At 42.3% G+C, this 23,096-nt stretch overlaps 1 protein-coding gene across 1 annotated transcript in view; it reads right to left on the bottom strand.

Moving 5' to 3' along the window:
* LAMC1 (laminin subunit gamma 1) overlaps positions 1 to 23,096 on the bottom strand; it is a 126,595-nt gene that overhangs the window by 18,193 nt on the left and 85,306 nt on the right. The window contains exons 3-18 of the mRNA XM_006729152.3: positions 20,798 to 20,928; positions 18,686 to 18,852; positions 16,077 to 16,265; positions 15,149 to 15,266; positions 14,675 to 14,773; positions 14,450 to 14,586; positions 13,775 to 13,897; positions 13,494 to 13,683; positions 13,075 to 13,187; positions 10,859 to 11,080; positions 10,537 to 10,725; positions 4,929 to 5,174; positions 4,426 to 4,579; positions 3,662 to 3,804; positions 2,241 to 2,419; positions 977 to 1,133 (exon numbers count right to left, since the gene is read on the bottom strand). Of these exons, the coding sequence (XP_006729215.2) occupies positions 977 to 1,133; positions 2,241 to 2,419; positions 3,662 to 3,804; positions 4,426 to 4,579; positions 4,929 to 5,174; positions 10,537 to 10,725; positions 10,859 to 11,080; positions 13,075 to 13,187; positions 13,494 to 13,683; positions 13,775 to 13,897; positions 14,450 to 14,586; positions 14,675 to 14,773; positions 15,149 to 15,266; positions 16,077 to 16,265; positions 18,686 to 18,852; positions 20,798 to 20,928 (2,557 nt within the window). The remainder of the gene's footprint in view (positions 1 to 976; positions 1,134 to 2,240; positions 2,420 to 3,661; positions 3,805 to 4,425; positions 4,580 to 4,928; positions 5,175 to 10,536; positions 10,726 to 10,858; positions 11,081 to 13,074; positions 13,188 to 13,493; positions 13,684 to 13,774; positions 13,898 to 14,449; positions 14,587 to 14,674; positions 14,774 to 15,148; positions 15,267 to 16,076; positions 16,266 to 18,685; positions 18,853 to 20,797; positions 20,929 to 23,096) is intronic.

A 23,096-nucleotide genomic window follows, 5' to 3' on the forward strand; every position in this document is an offset into this window, starting at 1 on the left:
GCCTGGGTGGCTCAGTCGTTAAGCGTCTGCCTTCGGCTCAGGTCATGATCCCAGGGTCCTGGGATCGAGTCCCACATCGGGCTCCCTGCTCGGCGGGAAGCCTGCCTCTCCCTCTCCCATTCCCCCTGCTTGTGTTCCTGCTCTCGCTATGTCTCTCTCTGTCAAATAAATAAATAAAATCTTTAAAAAAAAAAAAAAAGTGATTTAAAAAGCACATAAATAATGTAAAATAACTTTTTCTTACTTTCAAAGTTTCACAAATTCAGGTTCCTTTAAAGTATTTTAAAATAAACTGTTTTCTAAATCTTAAGCCAATTCCTCTGCTTATTATCATCAGTCTCATCAGATAATATACAGAGGAGCAACACAATTGCAAAGGACATTAAATATGCACATAATATAAAATATATGCTTTTACATGATGTTACTAGCACATTTGTTCACTTATTAAGCAGAAAATTTCATAAGCAGGCACTAATTTCTAATCCTTCATAAATATCAGGTGTTATATATTTAGTATCTAGCTGTTTAGTCAATACTTGAAGATTACAATTTTTCCTTATGAGGGTCCTTTCTAAGGAAATAAAGCAGTGCGTAAAATAAATTCTCACTCAGTAGACTGACAGAAGAATCCAAGTTCAAATTTTCAACTTAAAATAATGCGCACCCAAAATGCATACCTTTCATGATTTTTAAAAACTGTTTTTAAAACACTTTGTAATGGAAGAGATTTATACAACACTTGGAATTTTAGCATTTAATAGTTTCTGATGTGTTGGGAGAATTATTTTTGCTTACTGTATCTTAAAACAAGTACTTGTATTTTCACAGATTGCTTAAAAAAATTCAGATTCTACAAATAGTTTGAAAAATTGAGGAAGAATTTTATAAAGCCATACGAAATAACTTTGAACTAGGAGGCATGTCTAAAGACTGAGCCATCTGGCAGAAGTTACCCATTGTTTAACATGTTTACCTTTGACATCCTGGGCCTCTCGAAGGAGGTCCATAACTTCTCTCTCTGCTTCCTTTAGTCTGTCCTCAAAGGCTTGATCTGTCACCACCTCTTCCCCAGTTCCAAGGTTTGCTATGAGATTCTCTAATTCCTGGAGTTTCACGCGATGATCAGCAACCTGGACATAATGAAGGAAGAAAAGGGAAAGGTAGCACATATAAACATTCCTGAAGAACTCAGCTGTACTCCCTGCAGGAATGATCATCAAAAGGGTGCTCATTTACGTAGGTCTATATACTCCACAAATATCTACTTTTAAACAGATAACATGGGTAGTTTTTATTTCTCTGGCTTCAAGAGAAAAACTATCAAGCCCATTCCTTTGACATTAAACACTACATGTTGAGGATTCTCCAGTTCTGACCTCTCCCTTGCATTTTAGATTGCTTTCCTGATATCTCCACTCAGCTCTCTGATGGGTATCTCAACTCAACATGCAAAACTATACTCTTGATTTTCTTCTTTTAAATCTGTTTCCCCTGAGTCATCTCCATTTCAATAAACAATGCCTCCAGCTACCTTAAGCAAAAACCCCAAGAGGCACCCTTGGTGATTCTCTTTCTCTATTCTTGCCCCCTCTAATGCCCTGCCCCCCAAACACACATACTTACCCAATTCAATCCAGGCTTGCCCTTTTGCCCCACTCCTAACCATCATTCTTCACATAGCAGTCAGAGTGTTCTTCTTAAAATATAAACTGGATTTCCTAGCTGAAAACTCGTCAGTGCGTTCATGCTAGATTTGGAGTAAAATCTAAATCCCTTATTATGGTTGACATGGTATGACATGAGCTGTCTCTACCAACCTCTCCGGTCTTATCACAAACCACTCCCTCCTCAATCAGGAGGCTCCAGACACCCTCCACCTTTGAGACCTTTGTACCCCACATTCCCTTTGCCTGGAACAGCCTACCCATCACTTCTCATTAGGCTTGTTCCCTCTTATTCTTAAGATCTCACCTTAAATAAATGTCCTTAGAGAGGACTTACATAAAGTAGTTCTCCCAGTTATTCTCTGTTTGTATTCTTTCTGGTGCTCATCTCAGTATGTCTTTATTTAATTTTTATTATTTGTCTCCCGACTGGAACATAAGTCTTTGAGGACAGGGGCCATGCCTATCTTGTTCGTCATTTGTTCTCTAGAGCTCAGTGCACAGGAAGTACCCATTCAATGTCTACTGAATGAATAAATGAATGAATGAGCGAATGCCCTGTTGACAGCTTACCTTATCCTTCACCAGACGGTAACATGCTGGACACTCCTGGCAGCCAGGCCAAGACCGATTATAGAAATAGTTCTCTTCACACTGGTCACAGCGATTTCCCACAAAACCCTGTTTACATTCACAGCAACCATCACCTTTGCACTGGAGTGAAAGAGATCCCTCAGGATGACAGTCACAGGCTACAGAATAAAGTAAAAAAAGTCTATGATAGAGAAAGGAAGGAAGATTACATTGCCTTTTAACCCAGACTGATATCAATAAGCTGATGGTACTCTCATTATACATAGATATTTTTTTGAAAAACAGGCCAAATTATGAGAATTCGAATGGTTAAGTCTGCTCAGTAGAGAAAACAAAAATTTTTAATGCAAAAGTGAGGTGTTTTTTTTTTACATTTTAAAAAACTTTAAAAGATCTTCAGTGAAGATTAGAATCACATTCAGTATATGACAAATATTTCTATAAGCAATGTAGTGAAGTTTGAAATACTTTTGCATTATAAGGAAAACATTTTATTATTCCACTAATGAGAATTCAGTTCTGTACTTTTATCTCAGGTTTAATGTCAGTTCTCCTCCTCTTCTGATCTTGGTCTGCCACTAATTTTCTTTTATTATTATTATTATTATTAATTTTATTTTATTACATTATGTTAGGCAAAAGTGAGTTTTAAAGTACAATGTGCATCATCTCTGAGGGGAGACATTTCATGTTACTTAGTAATTATAGAAATTAGTCTATTAAACTAATCAATGCCCTTTTATGCACTTCAAGAACTCTTCTCTACCTTCATCTCTCTGCTGTTTAATATTTCTCTCACTAAGGAACTAGAAAACCCAAATGCTAATATATATTTTGCATTATTTTATAGTTTGTTTACTTGCTTTGTTCTCCGAACTAGGTCAATGATTTATGCTACATTCCACAGGAGAAATGAAGGAATTCAAAAAGCAAAACACCAAACTGTTCTGAGGCCTAATTCCAGGCAAGTGCTTACGCCAAGGAGAAGCAGATGTGTAGATGTAACCGTACCAAAAGGGCCCCAAGGGTGGGAAGCGACTGCAGCCGGTAAGTCAACCACCAAGTAAGTTGTGAGCAGAGTCTCTCACTGTCTCATTATCTGCTCTAAGAATGTGATCAATAAAAATGTTTCATTAAGCACAGTGGGAAAGCCCGGTAATCAAAGGGAGACATTCCTTGGAAAGACAAGAGACTGGAAAAAGAAACAGAAATACAATCCAAGAAGATGTAAATAAGGTGGCTGCAAAGGAACTAGAGAAGCACTCAATCCCGTTTTAGAAAAGGAGAATATTCACTGACTGAAGCATCTGTGAGGACTTAGGTCCAGCTCTGACTGTCAAAGTCTGTGGTTCTAACGGGAATTGGGAAAGACTTAGAGTTCTATGCTCCCAGCTCCTTACGTTTGCAGCCTTCGGGTCCAAACCCAAAGTGGTTGACCTCACAGCGCTCGCAGTGCTGGCCCGTGACTCCAGGCTGGCACTCACACTGGCCAGTGTGGATGTCACACTGTCCATTGGTGGAACCCAAAGCGTGGCAGCCGCACCTGAAAGTGAACACGTGATGTTTCTCCGGTAAGAAAAACAGACTCTCAGCAAACCTTCCCCCGGCCCCTAGTCAGCACAGAACTGCTGTAATTTGTATGAGAAAACAATCTACAGGGCTATTAAAACAAAATGTTAAGGGTTATTAAGTGCCTGAGGTTCAAGTAATTTTCATGAGTTCTACTCAGAACCTCTTTTTCTAACTTCACCCACCAACACGGTTAATTCCACTCCTAAAACCACTACAAAGGGGCTCTCCAACCAGGCACCACCTCGGTGCTGACCAGCAGGAGCTTTGAATATAGAAATTCCCGGGCTGCGAGCCCCAGAGGGTCTGACTCTGGGTGCCTCAGAAAGCACCTCACGAGATGTCGTGTTTGAAAGGTTGCTCGGGCGACTGATGCAGCCAGGGCAGCTTCCTTCTACGCGCCTCTCCCAGGAGCCTCAGTACCACTGTCCGGTACTGCCCCTAAGCGTGCTCTGCTTGAGTGAGGCACTCAAATAATTCCTGAACAAAATCAAGGCTACTGTTACGGGTATAAGTCATAAAAATCCATCTCTCTCAATTAAAAAAAAAAAAGGCAAGCCCAGATTGCTTCCAGCAACGGCGCCTGGCGCCTCACCTCTCACAACCCTGCCCGCTCTGCAGGTTGTAGAATCCGGGCTCACAGGCTCCACAGTCCCGGCCGGTCACGTGGGGCAGACATTCACACTGCCCGGTCACGGAGTTACAACTGTTCTGCTGCCTCGCGGTGCCGTGGGGATTGCACGCACAGGCTAGGGTGGGGAGATGGAGACAGCAAGAGATGCGAATCACCCGAGCGAAATACGAAAATGTAAACAGTACAGATTCTCCAGACTTCAGGTGAAGTGGCTGGTCTCGAGATGTACTCGAGACATATTAGGGTTAATAAAATATATGATTAAAATCAATTTCACCTGTTTCTCTTTATTTTCATGTGTCTACGAGAAAACTTAACTTACACGACTGGTTCACACACACTATATTTCTATTGAACAGCGCTGTGTTAGACCAAACATCTGTAAGTACTTAAAGAGACCACGTGATGAATTTTCAGAATAAATGAGCACAACAGTGGCAGAACCAGGCCGATGGCTAGATTACCTTTGCATTTGTCTGCTGGATTGGGAGCCAGGGGATTTCCAAAAAATCCATCTTTGCATCGGTCACAGTAGAAGCCAGCAGTGTTATAGATGCACTTCAGGCACTCTCCTGTCAAGCGATTGCAATTTCCAACAGCGTTGGGGTCGATGTTGTCACTGCATTGACAAAGGCGGCAAAGCCTCACTGGGCCGTGTCTACCCAGAGGGTCTCCGAAGTAGCCATCATCACAGAGCTCACACCTTTTACCTGCACGTGGGACAATCTGATGTTAGGAAAGAAAGACCTCAGACATTCCTGGCGCTGCTGGACACACACAGTCTGGTTACGAAGAGTCCAGGTGAACCATCAGATGGGAGGCCATGTGCCACAGTGGACAGGGCACCAGCCCAGGAGGGCAGAGGACCTGGGCTGCAGTCCTGGCAATGTGCCAGACCAGCACAGGGACTCGGGGCACATCCCCATTTTGTTATTAGGACGATAGCACCTGTTTTGCCTACTGCACTTCAATTGTCCTGAGGATTAACTGACATCATGCATTAAAAGTGCTTTGTAAATGAGTCAGGCTCAGAGTTTATTAACCTCTCCTGTCCCAAGGGATGGCACATTCATATGTTTGTTTTGGTTTATGATATTAAAAAAGATGAAGTGCCACTCAATACCATAAGTTTCCTATACAGCAGAGTAAGCAGGACAATCTTCCTAAAAAAGAAAAGACATGTGCTAATCCTTGTTTGAGCTGTGTCAACTAGGACAGAATCAAGAGTATCTTAGAAGAGAACTTAGAGATTGTCATTTGCCTCCGGCTTCTATTATAGTGAAGGGACCAGAGAAGTTAAATAACTTGCCCACAACCAAACAGCTAGAATCCGGGACTCTTTCCACCATACTCACTGCTCCTCCTCTTTCCTTTCCCACTTTCCCATCATTATTAGCTCAAGTTGGAATCTTGATATCTTTGTAGCTGACAGGGACTGAATTAGCTTAAGCTTTCTGGAGAAATAAAGGTTTGCTCATCTGCTCATTTAATGAACATTTGCTGAGCATCTCTTATACATAGGCACTGTTCTAGATTGTCAGGATGATGCAGTGAACCAGGTGGACAAGATCTCCACTCTCATGAAGCTTATGCTATAGCTGAGGGAGACCAATCCACAGACAATATAAATAAGAAGATTATTTTGGATCAGGATAAGCATAACAAATTAAAACAAAACAGAGCAACATGATAGAATGAAAAGGTAAGGACTACTTCAGATTGGGTGGTTAGAGAAAGCTCTGTAGAGAGGAGATATCTGGGATGACAATGGAAAGACAGGGAAAAAAAAACAGTCATGCTAATATCCAAGGGAAGAATGTTACAGAAAAACACAATGAGCTTATGGAAATAGTAAGAGCCAATCTTGTAAGTCACAGTAAAAAATCTGGTTTATATTAAAGTGCAATGAGGTGATATTGAGGGTTTTTGAAGTGATAAGCCCTGATTTACATTTTTTTAAAGATTTTATTTGAGAGAGAATGAGTAGGGGGCAGAGGGAGAGGGAGAAGCAGACTCCTCGCTGAGCACAGAACCTTGACGCAGGGTTTCATCCCAGGACCCCAAGATCATGACCTGAACCAAAGTCAGATACTTAACCGACTGAGCCACCCAGGCACCCCTGATTTACATTTTAAAAGGATTATCCTGGCTGCTGTGTGAGAATGGATTGCAGGGAGACCAATTAGGAGGCTATTCTGGTGAGAGACCGCAGTGGTGTGGACCAGGGTGATGAAATGGAGGCGGTGAAATGCAGTCAGATGTGAGATCGAGTCCATCACACATGCTGGCTGACTGCTTCCAGGAAATGAAAGAAAGCAGAATCAAGGACAAGCCCAGGAGTTTAGCTTCTAGCTGGAGCAACTAGGTGGATGGTAGTATTTTCCCTGAGATGAACAAGACTGGGGAAGGATAGGGTTGCGGTTGAGAAAAAGAAAGAAATCAAAGATTTAGCTTGGATTTGCTTAAATTTGAGATGCCTTTAGTCATCTGACTCAAGCAGAAAATTAAATAGACACATTCAAATTAGCAAGACCTGAAGAGAGTTTAATAAAGATACTATCTATACGAGTGTGGGCAGGGTGTAAGCAATCCCGGGAGACAGTGCAGCCCCAGGGGTAGTGACTGTGGGGCTCTATTACCTGGGCCTCAGGGGCTGGGGGGAGGGAGCAGTTAACCGGAACCTCACATGAGAAAGGGCTGTTTGGAGAAAGCTAGTGTCAGGAGCTGAGAACCTTGATGAAAGTCACTAAGCCACAAGGATCCCCCCAGAGAAGGGGCCTTGGACTAAATACTCTGCCCCACCCTCCTCCCTCTTCCTGCTGCTTGAACACAAATGGAGGGCCCATGTGATATCATGCACACAGGTCCCATCGGGGTGGAGAAAAAAGAAGAAAGGATGTGCAGGGGCAAATGGAAGGCTTCCAGCCCCCCAGCCAAGCGGAGATGGCAAGTAGGTAGCTGGCACTCGGGAGAGAGCGTGGTCGGGGCCTAAGATGCAGATTTTTCAGTAGGCACAGAAAGGCTTTGGAAGCTATAAGATGAGATTTGTTCACCTGAGGGGAGAATACAGATAAAGTTGACATGGAAGTCTCAGGCTGAGAATCAGAAGTGATAAAAGGAGCCTCAAGAGAAGAGGGAAGGAAGGAGACCCAAGAGAGGGCAGTGTCCCCAAAGGTGAGAGGAGAAATGTCTGGGGCCGAGTGAGCAGTCACCAGCATCCCGCGTTGCTGAGAGAACAGGGTCAGAGGAGGATTGAAAACTGACCCCTGCATTTGGCAAATGGAAACCACTGGTGAGGTGAACAGAATCTGTGGCTGGGGGTGGGCCAGGAGAGGAAGAAACAGGATGCTACTCAGGCCCTTCTTGTCTCTGATGTAGTTACCAGACCCTCACCCGAGATCCTTCTCCAGACCAGGATTAGGACAGCATGTCAGTTTTGCTTTTCATCAGATCATTTAGCCATTCTAGATATGATCTATATTTAAAATGCCTTGAAACCCGTTTTGAATAAAACAATTTTTTTTTTTTTTTAAATCTGGTAGAAAACCTAAAACAGAGCTGCATGGGAGCCCATGGAAAGCTTTCACACCAAAGTATCTTCTGGCAACAATGGCTAACCTATCCTTTTGTCTCAGAGTCCAGGATGTAGGTCCAAGTCCTAGATGTGACTTTGGGCAAGTTAGGTACTTTTTTTTTTTTTTTTGCCTTAGCTTTCCTTATCATACCCTCCCCACCTCGGGAGAGGTGTTGTTTCTTCTCCTCTACCCCTCTTATGTGTATTCCTTTGCCTGAACTAACCACACTGTCTTACAATTATCTGTGTTTCCCTCTATACTTTTAGCCCCGGAAGAGTGGGGACCATCCCTTATTCATCTTTGCATTTCCAAAGCCAGGCACTCAAATAAATGTGATGAAAAAAGAGTATCATTATTATTATTATTATTATTAATTTACCTCAAAAGATCCTTTTAAAGATCAAATGTGTAGCATACCACGTGTGAAGAGCTCAGGGACTATAGGTAGCTATTCCTATTCTTCAGTAGTCTTCTAAATGAGGAACATCTTACCCTCTATCTGCAATCTCTGTTTGCTATCCAAAAAATACTTGCATTCATTCAACAAGCATACATACCAGGTGCTATTCTGGGTGTTAGGAATACAAAAGTCCATAGAACAGACAAAAGTCCCTGCTGTCATGGAGCTTAACAGGGGTTAGGAGGGGAAGATAGACAATAAACAAATGAATAAATAGAAAAACATGAAGTGGTTAAAATGTGCTATGAAAAAAAGGAAGCAGGATATAGGACTAACGAGTGATGGCATCATCTTTCACAGGGTCTATGCTGTTTTTCACGTGGACCTCTACACCCTAATTAACATCCGCAAGAAGCACTATAGCTCAAGTCCCTTCAAGTCACGTGATAACTAACAAAACAAATATATCTCACAAGTCTTGTGTGAGAGACATCTGGTTACAGACTAACAGGTTTACAACATTTTGCCAGATCTCCTACAGTATACTCCATCTCTCCATTATGTATCCCAAGTAGTCTCAACTCCCCCATTTGTATTATTCAGCATAGCCATGAGAACATCTCCAATGCTTAACTTAGTTTTAGGCTTGCAGTCTACCCAGTGGAACAGCAGAATGAGCAAAGGGGTCTCATCAAAACGTCATATTAAGTACATCTAGGAGCAGATCCTGCAAGGGGGATGCCATATGCTATGGCAGCAGAGTAAAAAAGGGTCCTAAAAACCTGAGGTAGCAGCACAGAGTAAGTGATGTTTCAACCAAACTCCACGGTAAAGAGAGGAGTTGAACAAGAAAAGTGAGGTTTGGGTGGAACAAGGTGGGGTAAAGCATTCTAAAAAAAGAAAACCGTGCATAACAGGACATACAGTCTGGCTGATCTGATGCATTACAAGCAGCCCAGGACAGCTGCAGCAGAGACAGCGAAGGCAACAGAGGGTGGTGGGGAACAAGGTCAGAGAACTCCATCTATGAACCTCTGTTGGGCCACTGTTTTAAAACACACACACACAAAGAAAAGAGTAAAAAATCTGAAAGTCTACACTAGTTTCTCCTTATTTTCTCAACTACCTTAAGCAAATGATTGAATCTCTCTGTGTTGCAAAGACCTTGTGCTTAGTGTGGGGTCAGTGGAGTAGTAAAGGGAAGATGGGGTATTTTGATGTTTCTCAAGGATTAAAGAGTGTTTTGATGATGTACAAGAGATACAAATTATTAGCTGAGTGGTTTTTCTGTCTCACTTATTTCTAGGCAGCAATACGTTTTGAAGAAAAAGTATGTAATGGAGTCAAGGGTTCTATCAGAAGCCTAGCCAGAACCTCTCCATTACATGGAAGCTAAAGTCAACGGAAAAAAAGGAACGCTCATCAGTGAGCCTTGGTCTCCTTAGTCAGCACGACAGTTCCTTGAGTAGCTAGGAACGATCTAGTTTTATGTTATTAACAAAAAGAAAGAAACTCAGAGAACGGGAACAGATGTCTATCCAAAGCTATAAAAACATCTTTTCCTAACTAAACGTGATGGGCTCTGATGCACTGAAAGGGCTACTGAAAGAAAGAATAGAAACAATTTAAAGAATTTACACATTACCACTTTATATCAAGAACCCCAGGACAGCCCCACAAACTAAAAATCAAGTGTTCGTTCTCATCCTAGGTGGGTGACCATACGGGGCTCGTCACAAGCTCCTCCAGGGACCAGCCACGCAGCTGGGACACGTCACTTCATGTCTCCGTGCCTCGGTGTTCTCAGCTGTCACACGGGGAAACTAGCAGCACCCACCTCATGGGGTTGTGAGGATTACTGAGGCAGAAGGCGGAGGGTGCTTAGAAAAGTACGTGGCCGTCACCATGTTGGCCACGTTTGTATCTGATATGTGTTCTATGAATCTGTAATAAATTCCATACACAACTTTTGCCTGTTTGGACAACTATAATCACGGAGCCAAACAAACAAACAGAAGCTGCAAACTCCCAGGCCCTGAGTCCCGAGGTCCTTTTGCCCAGTGGAACACGGAGGGCAGACGGGAAGAGCGGACTGACCGGTGGTGCCGGTGGGGCAGCTGGTACACACCACCTCCTGCGTCTTGGGGACAGAGGCACAGCTCGAGCCGCCAGGACACGGGCAGGGCCGACAGTCGGAGGCGGTGCCCGACGTGGGATCTCCGTAGTACCCATCCCCACACTTCTCACAGTGGGGGCCAGCTGTATTGTCCCTGCAGTCACAAACACCTGTTTGGAGAGTGGGGATGAGAACAAAGGCAGGTGAGCCAGCCGGTAAGACCAGGAGCACTTCCCTGCTCATCCGCTGGAGAGGACTTAGGCCCAGCAGCCCCACCCCCACCCCCCAAGAACCTCATCTCACCTGTCTCAGGGTCACAGGTCTCGCTGTGTCCGTTGCAGGTACAAAGCACACACGGGCTGTACGGCCCGAGACTCGGAGTTTCTCTTCTGTAACCCGAGAGGCACATCTCACAGAACTGCCCTCCGTAGCCCACAGGACAGGTGCAGGACTCCACCCAAGTGGCAGGCACCCCGGGCCCCGGGCGAGCACTTGTTAGGGTGACATCATCCAAATATCCAGCACCTGCGTGTGGTGTGGATAAGAGAGTCACTGAGCTAGCTGTTGTTTTCCAAAAGCTTACAGAAAGTTAATAAAGCTAAAGAGTAATCAGACACAAAATTCCAGAGACAATCAGCTATTAGTTTAACTCATCTATTGGAGGAGATAACTAGAAAATAGTGTTCATGACAGTCATGGGGTACCTGGTGCTAAGTACCTGGAGAGGCAGGATAGCAAACACATTGTTAAACACACACACAACCAGATCTGTTGGATTTTACAGTTGTCTCAATCACCAGTGTGAAAAAGGAAAGGCACTGGACAGTATTGTGGGGCAAGAGGAGATCAGAGTGAGAATGTAGGGGACGAGTTTACGTCTGTAGCCATTAAGCAGTGTTTTTGTTCTTTTGCCACAAAAGCAGTCCCTGACTATATAGAGTTCAGGGATAAGAAAGCAAGGAAAACACCTGCCAACAAGCACCACTCATTATATTTTTTTGCCCTGCATAAAATAGGAAAAACTGGTGACCAAGTTTTAATACTCAGGGCCACTTTGGCAAATATGCAATTATTCCAAAGCTAGTATGCCATATATCACAATGCTTCCCCACTTCTAGAAGAAAATAAAAACAGAGGAAGCCGTAAATTGGCTTAGACCAATGGGTGATCCAACCCAAAAGGGCATGTGATGGCCTCAGCAGGAACATTCCACCAAGTGGCAGTCTTTAATTACATCATCATTATTTTCCTATGTTATGAAATATATATATGCCTTGTATAGAATTCTTAGAAATTGACAACCTCAGGTTGAAGGGCATCTCTTCTATGACTACTGTGAACTTAGTTACTTTTAATATATTTATGGATTTTGTCAACAGTTAGGTCATGAGATATACCCATTGGCTAATATGCTTCCAATTCTAACCATTCTTAAGTCTCCCATTCTAAAAAGTACTCTTCTTCTAATCTTGTCCCTACTCTTGAATTACAATCCATCTCTTTTCCTTCCCTTACAGCCAAACTTCTTAAAAGAATAAGCTTTATTTTACTTCTTCTCCTTCAAATTACTTGTCAAAGCACTATAGCATAACTTCAGTTTTAACCCTTCTTAAAAAAAAAAAATCACCAATGATTCCTTAGTCCCCCGATCCAAAATCCAATGGCATCACCTTTATAAACCCTTTAATTATTTCTCCTCCTTAAAATTCTTTTTTCTCCCTTGAGTCTCAACACATGGCCCTTAGATAACTATGTTTCTGGGGTTATACTTTTTCTTTCTATATTTTTTGTCTTATTTCCAAGTTTAAAAATTATTGCCCATAGGTAGTCAACCTTTTGATTCTAGATCTCCAGTACTAACTTATTCCTAAGCCCCAGACCATTATTTCTAACAACTTATAAGATATTTTCATCTGGATATTCACGTAGACATCTCAAAAACCAACACATCCATGCTGCAGATGCCACTCACAATGCCACACCACCCCTCTGACTCCACCCAAACAGCTTGAGCTTTCTACAGGAAAAGGTCCTCGTTACAAAAAATAAATAAATAAATAAATAAGAAAATAATTTTAAAGGCATACTGAAAACAGCTTTGTTTATTTAACATTATAATGAACCTTCACTCAGGAATTTATAATTTTTCATAATTTAGCCAATAGTTTAAAGGGCTTGATAATCACATAGCAATAAATAAAAAGAAGTAAAGGTTAAGCATGTGAGCCAGTAGAATTACATGTAAGATTCTTAGACTATATTTAGATATAAAGTCACCTCATTAGGCTTAGTCATTATAAAACAATGCTATTTGTTAATTTTAGCAAATTTTCTCCAGGTCCTTAAAAATGGTTAAACAAATGCATTATTTTTATACATAATTCACATGTAATGAGATAATTCGTTCCATTTCTTTAGGATCAGCACTATAGTATTGGGACTTTAGAGATAAACTTTTGCATTATTGTGGATCCTTCTACCTAATCATCTTAATGCTCTTAAATTATATCATAACTTACTTCTCTCACTATATGTCCCACGGATTTTGATAGAGGTCAAATTGTTTAGGAGCTTCTGAAATTCGAAAGGGGTAAGAGGAGGCCTCCAAGGGTAATCTGTTGCTTCATGGAGCCTAGGGAGAAAGAAAGGGCCACGTTAACCTCTGTCAGGACAGTTCTGGGTGCTGAGAAAGCATTTCTTATGCATTAATGCTGCCAACAAGTCAATGCTCTGACAATCCAACCAAGTCAGAAATGGATCTGTTGGTTTTTAGTACAACTGGGAAGGGTACAGTAAATAAAGGGAAGGCTTCCTTTGCCAAAGTCACCTTTATAACCCAGACATTTTTCTTCAACAGCTTGAGGCCTGATAAGCTTAGGTAAAGAAACCACTTTTATAACTCTGGCCAACTCAGATTTTACAAAGAAGACCGTCTTACCTGAAGACGTATTTCACAGTGGTCTCACTCGGATAGGAATTGCCCTGAGCGATCAAGGGCACAGACACTCTCAGGCCAGCTCCCTCGAGCACCAGGTCTTCTGCAGAGAGGCGAGTGTCTCGCCTGTCCACCCGAAAGGAGAAGGAGAAGTTCTGACCATAACTCAACATCTGCTTGCCCAAGAACTTTGCTGAAAAGCAGACACAGTGATGTGAAAGAGCGTGAGAAGGAGCGTAAACAGGAGCACTCATCACAGCAGACTGCTGCCTAGCCTTACTTACCCGGAGCAATGAAGTACCGAGGAAAGTAGCTATCCGAGAGGACGGTGATATCCTGCCTCTCAGAGGACCACTCGAGTGACGCTTCAGAGCCATCCCTTTGTTCCACCCGCCACCCGTCTTCATCTGCAAGAACAGGATGAAAACACAAGGGCCATCACACTGTGAACATCCTGAATTCAGGTCCTCTATACACCACGAAAATATACAGGAAGTCACCAGTAAATATTTCTGAATACACGGATCCTAGGACAGTACCTGTATATGCTATATCCCTCAAGCTGTATTTTGATTTCACATAAATTTATACTACAGTAAATTCTACAGACGTATGTTTTCATTAAATTAAAAAGTCAAACAGGGGCGCCTGGGTGGCTGAGTCAGGTAAGTGTATGCCTTCGGCTCAGGTCATGATCTCAGGGTCCTGGGATCAAACCCGGCATCGGGCTCTCTGCTTGACAGGGAGTCTGCGTCTCCCTCTCTCTCTCTCTCAAATAAATAAATCTTAAATAAATAAATAAATAAAAAGCCAAACAAACAGCCAAACAAAAAAATCTTGTACATTTGAAAACAAAATGTTGCCACCATCAAAAAATCCTCAAAAAGTTACTCATTTTTAAAAAATACTGTAAGTCCAGTCTTGTAATTCTGGGAGACCAAAGGGAAGGTCCAAATTACCGATCTGAAAGGTAGAGGTTATAGGATAAACACTGTAGCCGACAGCATTTGTACAGACAGAAGAATGCCCGAAGCAGAAGCAGGGTGTGCAACCCCTAGGATTAGATGATTCCAAATTAAAAAATCCAGGTTTGCATCTGAAAAACAAAGATATAATCAGGAATTTCTTGGACTTGAAATATGAGACCAAAAAAACACAGCACAGCCAGAGAAAGAATGAGCTACCTCTCACAATTGAAGCCTTCAACATTGTCTTTGCAAACACATCTTCCCGTTTCAATGTTACACTCGTCTACGCTGCCAGAAGGATTACAAGAGCATGGCCTGTTGGATGGAAAAAGGAGTAAAACAAAGAGAGAAGAGAAATGAGAAAGAAATTCCACTCTTAAAGTCAACCTTTTGTTTTACATGTTAATACATTAAAAAAAAAAAATACATAAAAAAGCAAAAGGAGTCCTAAAGTCAGTTTTGTATCTGGATTTGGTTTCAATCAAGGATATGCCTCTCATATTTCAATACTAAAAACCCTGCTTCATCTCTGTTACAAACCAGTCCTGGACCATCATTACAGCTAGAAGTTCTTGAATTACTATGGGGAAAAATGTTCATACTGCTGCGGACGAGCCACGATATCTCTTACTATTCTGGATCAACTACAGTTGGATTCTGCCCCCTTTCTCTGGTTTTGAAAAGTCTTACCTGCATCCTGCCTCAGTGAGAGAATGATACCCGGGCTGGCAACGGTCACACTTGTCACCCATCACTCCTGGCTTGCAGCTACACCTGCCAGAGCTATCACACTGTGTGCTGAGAGAACCTAAAATTTAAAGAGCTTGTCAACAACCAGAAATGTCAGTAAATATGTCAAAGGAAAAAAAAAATGGGTCACTAAAAACAATGCCTGAAACCCAAGATGTAATCTCTAGATGGTTACAGAGAGAAGAAAGATCAAATTTTAAATCCGCATTGTCTCAAAATCACATCCTTTGAGCCGTAACATTTTAACTTTCCGGACACACACCCTGCTCGTCAATGTTGAAAAACAAGTCACTCTGCACCCAGTGATCAACTGGACACAAAACCAGTCACTTCTCTGTGGGCAAGCACAGGCTCCTGAAAGCCCATGTCTAGAATTTACTACAGGCACAACAAAATAAAGGTCAAACTCTTGAAAGAGGAGAGCAAACTCAGAGCACTTTACATCTCTGAACACACACCAACATACTGAGAAAGTTCAGCCCTTCGAGGATCGTAAACTAAACAAAATCATTAACGTGCAAGAACTCATGAAGCAGCTAGCCTTTTCCAGTCAAAGTTCAAATGGTCTCTAGGATCGGGCTACTAATTATCTTCACAAAACCATTACACAGGCCAAGTCCACACTTATTTATGCACACCAGAACATCATTTGAAAGTTTAACTTGGTTAAACAGAGTGGAGGTGGGGGGTCGGGCAGCTCCTGAGTCATTGGTCGGGACGACAGTGCACACACTTCCACTCTTCCCCTGTGCAGAGGAACTGAACTCCCTGAGTTCAGGCCTAGGAAGCAGAGCTTTGTTTTCTGGGGGGGCGGGGAGTACTTGTCTTTCAAACCACCAGGCTGATGCTGGTATTACCTGTCACTTACCCACAGGACTGCAGTGACAGGGAGAGCAGGCTTCGTTGTTCCCAAGGCGGAAGAAATTCTCCCGGCATCTCTCGCAGTTGGCGCCATCTGTGTTCCCCTGGCAGTTGGTACAGTGGCCCCCGTGGCCGGTGGACCGGTAAAGTTCAGGGTCAAAGTAGCACTCCTGTGATCGGCCATTACAGTCACAGGCTGTTGGCCAAAACGTACAAGTTACGTCAGACCCATGTTCCTTTGATGAACAGCATTTCGAGAGGCTCTAAGCAAACCAAAACCGCGATTTCCCATGTCTCTGGGGCACAATGGGTGGTAGGATAAGAACACCCGCTTGACGCATTGTTCATTTGAAAACAAAAACAGGAGGTCAATGAAGGGTTGAGAGAGCTAGGCTATCAGTTTACTGAGAGATGTTCTTATCAAAATCAGTGCCATCGTAAAATACGAGAAATTCCTGTCCTTAGAAATCTCCAGGTAATTGTTTACACATAAGTGAAAGGCAAGTCAAATTGTAATTTTTCTGAATCTTTATCCTTCGTTCTAATACCAACTCCAACAACAGGGAGCCAGTTTATATTCAGGCTTTAATTTACCCTAACTTTTCGGACCCCAGACAGTTGAAATACGTTAAGACACTAACTTTCGAAGTGCCAGATTGCTTGCAAGGCTAGACTGGAGTAACCTGACACACATGGGTTAAAATTAGCACCTCTGCGGAAGGCAGCAGCATTGAAGGGAAATCTAGCTTCACTAGACACATCCATCTCCTGGGGAGCCACAATGCCAACCAGGTCCACCATTAAGTAACTATGTTCCCTGCAGAACACAACTATATTTTAAGAACAAGTATATGTAGTTATAGAACTTCTTTTCTTAGAATTATGGATTTCACACAAAGTACCAGCAGTATCTTGAACACTAAATATAGTTTTATTTGGTTTCAGATAAACCAAGTTGTTTTAAAAAAAAATGTTTGAATATATATTTTTTCTTTCTTGTCACCTCCCCTTCTTTATAATCAGTTCATAGTATTATACTTGAAAACTTGTTAGAAACTTGAATCACTGGCACCAAAAACTAGAGTTAAGTAACTTGGAGAGCTCCCTTTCTATTTCTCTTCCCTCAAGCCTCCCTAGATTATCCCGCACATCCCACTCACGGCCAAACCCAGCCCATCCCCACCTAAATGGTTTGGTGCTCTGGGACTATGAAGCAGAACAGTCCTCTTGTCTACACTGTCCTAACACATGGGTAAAGCAGACGCTCTGTCTCCTTCACCATCAGCTGGTAAGAGAGAAGGCTGTAATTTTCTCTTCTCCAACCCCAGCATCCTGACAATATTGTAGTACTCTCTCAATCTCCAGAAACTTCACTCTTTGAAGTGCTGAAGAGTGGCAAGGCAAGGAGGAAGGCAAACTGATTTAGTTTCTCCTCAAAGTCCTTTAGAAACAGTATTCAGTTCATTTGCTGGCCCAGGAACATTTTCATGATGTTCCTGGAGACTCAAGATATGACCCCATCACTAAGCAAAATACTTTTCAAACACATGTGTAAATTTATTGAAATGTCACATCTTAGGGGCATTTCACTGTTTCTGTTAAGATCTTTATCATGTGGCTTCTCATACTGGCTTTTACAGTTCAGTAAAAGAACTGAAGCTCAAGCAAGTGCCTAGGAATTCTAGAGGAGGCTGTACAATTTATCTTCAAATCTGGGATTTGCTGAGGAAAGGAAAGATAAGAAAATCTGCTCTAGGCAACTAACAGAAATAGTCATGAGTCAAGATACTGGTCATTTCTCAAGGTTTCTGCCAATAACTCCAGTGAGTTCAGAGTGTCTTATTCCTTTATCAAGAGTATGATAAGAAATATTTATAAGGTCATAAAAATTATAGCTGCTTTAAAAGTTTCTTATTTTTAAGTCCTTGACACAGCATGATTACATAGTTTCATGGTTCCTTTCTCCTGAGGCTTCTTTCTCTATCTGTTCAGAATAAACCAAGCCATGATGAAGGGATAAAACAATGTGCAATCTTTCTTCTTTTACCCTTTTCTAGAAATACTAGGATCTACTTTCCTTCCCAAAGCCAACCACCTCTGCATGGGTGAAGTAGGAAAATTCTCCCTGTTGTGCTCTTCAGTGAAATAAGGGAATAATAATTTTGAGAAATGATCTTCTGAATGGCAGTCTTAGTCTAGAACTCAACACACCCAACACATGTTCATCAATGACCCTGACTGCTTGAGGAAATGACCGTTGGTAGGAAAATATTTTAATGTGCAGCAAAGACAAGACTAGAGAAACCATATTTTATAGTAGGCTACACTGGCCCAGCACTTGGATCTAAGTGAAGTTCCAAACCTTGGAGATGCTGCTCCCACTCTGGTACGTGTGTTCATGAAGGAAACTGAACAAAATGAACATACTTTTTTATTCATAGCCAACTGCCTTCATCTATGATTTTCCTCTGATGTGCATATAGTTTACCATTCTGTGCTCTCCAATTACAGAAGCAGCACTGCCTTTCAGAGTTCTCCTTTCAAGGAGGAACAGAAGGAAGTCAACCATTCCTTCTCCCCACTCTGGAAGTCCTCAAGATAATTCAACAGACTCACGCAGGCATTCGCTGGCGCTCTCCGCAGTCGCCCTCCTCCACGGCCGGTCGTTGAAGAATGGCAGACACTTTTCACAGTCTACCCCGTAAGTATTATGTTTGCAATTACACACCAGCTTGCCAAATTCATTCTTCACACACTCACTTGCATGTCCGTTGCATTTACACCTGGGAAGAGAAAAGACACCCAAAAATATGAAACAGCCACCAAGTCCCAGAAATGGATGCTGAAAAATGATGTACAAAGAGAACTAAACACAACCCCAGAATGTTTTTTGTTTGTTTTTTTTTGTTTTTTGTTTTTTGTTTTTTTTTTTAGTTTGACCATTCAAGACCGTAAACTGAGGAGCTAAGCAAAATTAAGTAATGGCAGTTTTGAGTTTTCAGGTAGGAAGGAAAATTAAACAAGCAAAAAAAACCCAAAAAACAAAAACTCCCCCAAACATCTTTATTTAATAGGGGATGGGGCATTAACAAGACAGAAGAAAGTCTCTAGCAATTTTGGAGGCTTCTACAATTTCTGGGATCACTTCCGGAAGTCAACTGTGTGTATCAGGTAGCAACCAAGCGTGTAGGTTAAGCAGAGCGAGGACCCTGAAGTCCGGCTGCATGGGTTGGGACCTGCCCTGTGACTTACCAATGTCACTTAACCTCTGTGCCTTACCCGTAAGATAGGGATGATGACAGTGTGAATTTCACGGGGTTATTGGGAGGATCAAGAAGCTGCTTTATTCACGTGCCTAAGATCGTGCAGGCACATTACAAGTCAAAAATTAGGTCACAGCTGTTATCTGTCATAATGATTTTAAAGTATTCCAATCTGAAGGTAGTAAGAGACAGTCAACACCTCACCACCATACGCAACTCTGGTAGCCTCATACTCCCTCAAGGTTGTTTGGGGCAAGAATCCCCGAAGGATCCCTAGATGCAGGGATATGCAATCATAAACTAAGGACTCATGGAAATGCCCATGAATACTAAAACATGCTCTGTGCCCTGATGTTTCCCTCATAGCTTCCTTAAAGATAGAATCAGCCATAGAGCTCCCACCGCTACTTGGTAATACATTTCAAACCTTTCCGAAACATCTACAGTATACCAGGATGAATCCCAAATTCATATCCCCGGCTCTTGTCTCTCTCCCAAGTCCTATCCTTGACTGGTACACAAGTTCAGATGTCCCCAATAACCTAAAATTTTACATATCTACAACTAAACTCATCTCCCTAAATTAGCTCATCTTCTTCATTTACTTCATTAATACTACCACCATTCTCCTGATCATTAAACTTTAAAATCATCTTTGACTAAAGTCCTGATAATTCTTGCTTCACAATAAAATCCATCTAAAATGTTCCTTTCTTTCCATTCTATTGTCACCACCCTAATGTCAGGTATTTGTCACCTAACATGCAGATCACAGCATCATAACAAGAATATAAATTCTCTCAATGGTACTCTACTTTCACCTTGTCTGCAATTAATCTTCCTAACCACTGTTTAGATATCATCGGCCTACTTCAAAAAGTACATGGTTTCTCATTGATTACAGTCTCTGTCAGCTTTCACTCTGTCAACTCTACAAATTCACAGAGGAGATGTTCCCTAAGCCGAGCAGGTCTATAATCTCCCAGCCCTTCACTTCTGCTCATGACATGCCTATCCTGCATCCCACTCACACATCCCCCTTCCTTATCCAGGCTTCAAGGCTCCGCTTAGTTTCCATCTGCTTCTCTAGCTTGACAGTTCTGTCTCATTCTCTGATATATGGCCTCTTTTTATCTAAAACATGTGTTTTAATTTTTCACGTGTTCATATATCGCCTGCTCCACTCATCTGTAGGATGCTAGAAGGTCAAGTCCTTCTCAGCAGGTGAATGTCTCATGCTACCTTGGTGGCTTCAGAGGGCCTGCCGCAGAGCTTTGCACTGAGGTGCTCAGTAAGAATTCACCAACTGTGCTGATCTGACAAGGTTTTAGAAAACCTAAATTACTTTGTTTCCAGGATAATGAGAAGGTCTAACAAATTATTAACATGGTTGTAAGCAAGTTGTTACAATCACTTCTAAATCACAGCTCCAGTCACTTTCAAAGTTATTTAACAGTCTACTTACCTACCACCCACAGCAAAATCAGAGATTGCGTAATAATAGGACTTGAGAACTTTGGGGTCATTAAACACTTCATCTCCAAAAGTATTCAGGCGATTGAGAGTTACTCTGATGTCAGTGGCAGTTACCCATTCCTGTCAGGAGGAAAGAAAAGAAAAGAAAAGAAAAAAACAGGAAAAGGTAAAGGGGCTGAAGATGAGAGACATAAATGTGACAACATTTTCTAAATTTTTCAAATAGTTAATATATCATGTGACTTATGTCCTCTTCTAGCATTAAATCTGTTACAATGCCCAATGACTCCCTTAATTTCCTAATATTTGACTCTTCCCTTCTTTGATCTAAGTTGTTGTGTCACCACTCAGAGTCCCAAAAAGCAGGAATACTACTCGTTTCTTCACAAGGTTGTTGAGAGGCTTACATGAAATATACTTTTAAATGCTTCGCATTCGGGAGGTACTCAATACACATGTCCCTTCTCTCCAGCCTGTATCCGCACCCCAAATCCAGTCCGAGAAGCCAGCGCAGAGCTCATGGAGCACCATGGTGGCATGCGATATGCTGGTTACCGCCTCCGCCTGGCCATTCTGTACCATCTCTCTCTCCCTCCATCCCCGATCTGCTACGGACAGATCTGGGAGAGGCATGCAAGTATAAAGTAATAAATCATGACACGGGCCGGAACCAATCAGATGCGGTTTTTGTCTTGACCTTTCCCATAATGTCACTTCTCTGGGAGGCCTTTCCTGGCCACCCAACCTAGAATTGCTGCCCAGCCCAACACCCTGTTTCACTTGCCTATTTTATTTATATTGTCTGTTTCCACCACCACAACCCCACCCCCAGCCTGCCACCACCGCCACCATCAAGACTGTAAGCCCCACGAGGGCAGGACTTATTTTCTTTGTTGATTGCAGTTTCCCTGGTGTTTAGCCTACAGTAGGTGCTCAAGTAACATTTGCTGAGCAAATGAACAAATCTGAAGAAACCACAACTGATCAAATTGGTAGGTGTACCATAATGACAGAGAACAAGAATGAAAGTTAACGTTTTCCCCTAGGTTTTATGAGATCTAAGCCTTTATAATAAATGCCCTTTCACTGAGCTAATTTTAGTCAGATGTTTACATCTGTGGTGGACTGTTAGAATAATGATTCCAGTGAATCATGTCTGCCAGTGTCCACACCCTGATTCTGGGCTGGGGCATGTGATTTGCTTTTTGCCCAGGGGACATGAGCGAATGTGACACAGGCAGAAGTCTGATAAGCACTTGTGCCCCGGGCTTACCCTCTTGGAATACTTCTGCCATCACGCCAGGAAGCCTAGTTTAGCCTCCTTGAAGCAGTAAGACCACAGAGGGAGAGAAACCCGGCTCCCAGCCGACCTGCCAGTGAGTGAGCCCACACCAACACAGAATCATGAGAAATAATAAATCGTGGTCATTTAAAATCACTAAGTTTTGGAGTAGCGGATGACCCATGACCACCCAAAGACACCATGTAAAGTCCCCTCCTGGGACTGCCTGTCAGCATCACCCATGGAGACGCACCAAGCAAGTGTCTGAAGGCGTCTGTGTTTTCAGAAGGCTCCCCGTGAGACAGGGAGGCATGCCCCTGATCAAGCAGCACGGCCCGAACCATGCCAAACACCTGGCACAGAGAGCAACCTAGAGGGCTCATAAAAGCTACTCCCCGTGAAGCCTCCAAGTATAATTAGAAAGGAGAAGAGATGATGATTCCACTGCATCCAAACTTGGAACTCCAGTAACAGCTCCCACTCATGGCCACAATGTGAGGAATCTTTGAGTCGTCTGTAATGTAAATAGCTCAACATATCTCTGTGTTTAATGCTTATTATATCTCCTTTGAGCTTCATCTTTATCACAGCTCTCCTTGAATAAAAGCTTCTCAAGGGCTGAGTCCAAGTCATTTTTTCCCACAACAGGCATCTTAAAAAGAACAGGCTCTGGAGCCAGACTTTCTAGGTTTTGAATCCCAGTTCTGCTGCTTAAAACTGGTGATTTGGGGCAAGTTATTGGATCTCTTCTGAGAAATGATGTCAATGCCCCATTTGTAAAATGGGCTTAACAGAAGTATCCACCTGTAGAGTTACTGTGAGGGTTAAATAAGTAAATAGTATAGAGAGTGTGTATATACATCTATAGTAAATACAGCTAATATATCTAAGGGGCTCAGAACACTGCTTGGCACATTATGGCACATTATAGTAAGTGCTATAATAAATGCTGATTATTATTATTGTAAATCAGCACATGCTTAGTAATATTCATATACAATGAAAC

Source organism: Leptonychotes weddellii, chromosome 6 (genome assembly GCF_054177405.1).
Source record: "Leptonychotes weddellii isolate Sample4059 chromosome 6, ASM5417740v2, whole genome shotgun sequence".
NCBI lineage: Eukaryota > Metazoa > Chordata > Mammalia > Carnivora > Phocidae > Leptonychotes > Leptonychotes weddellii.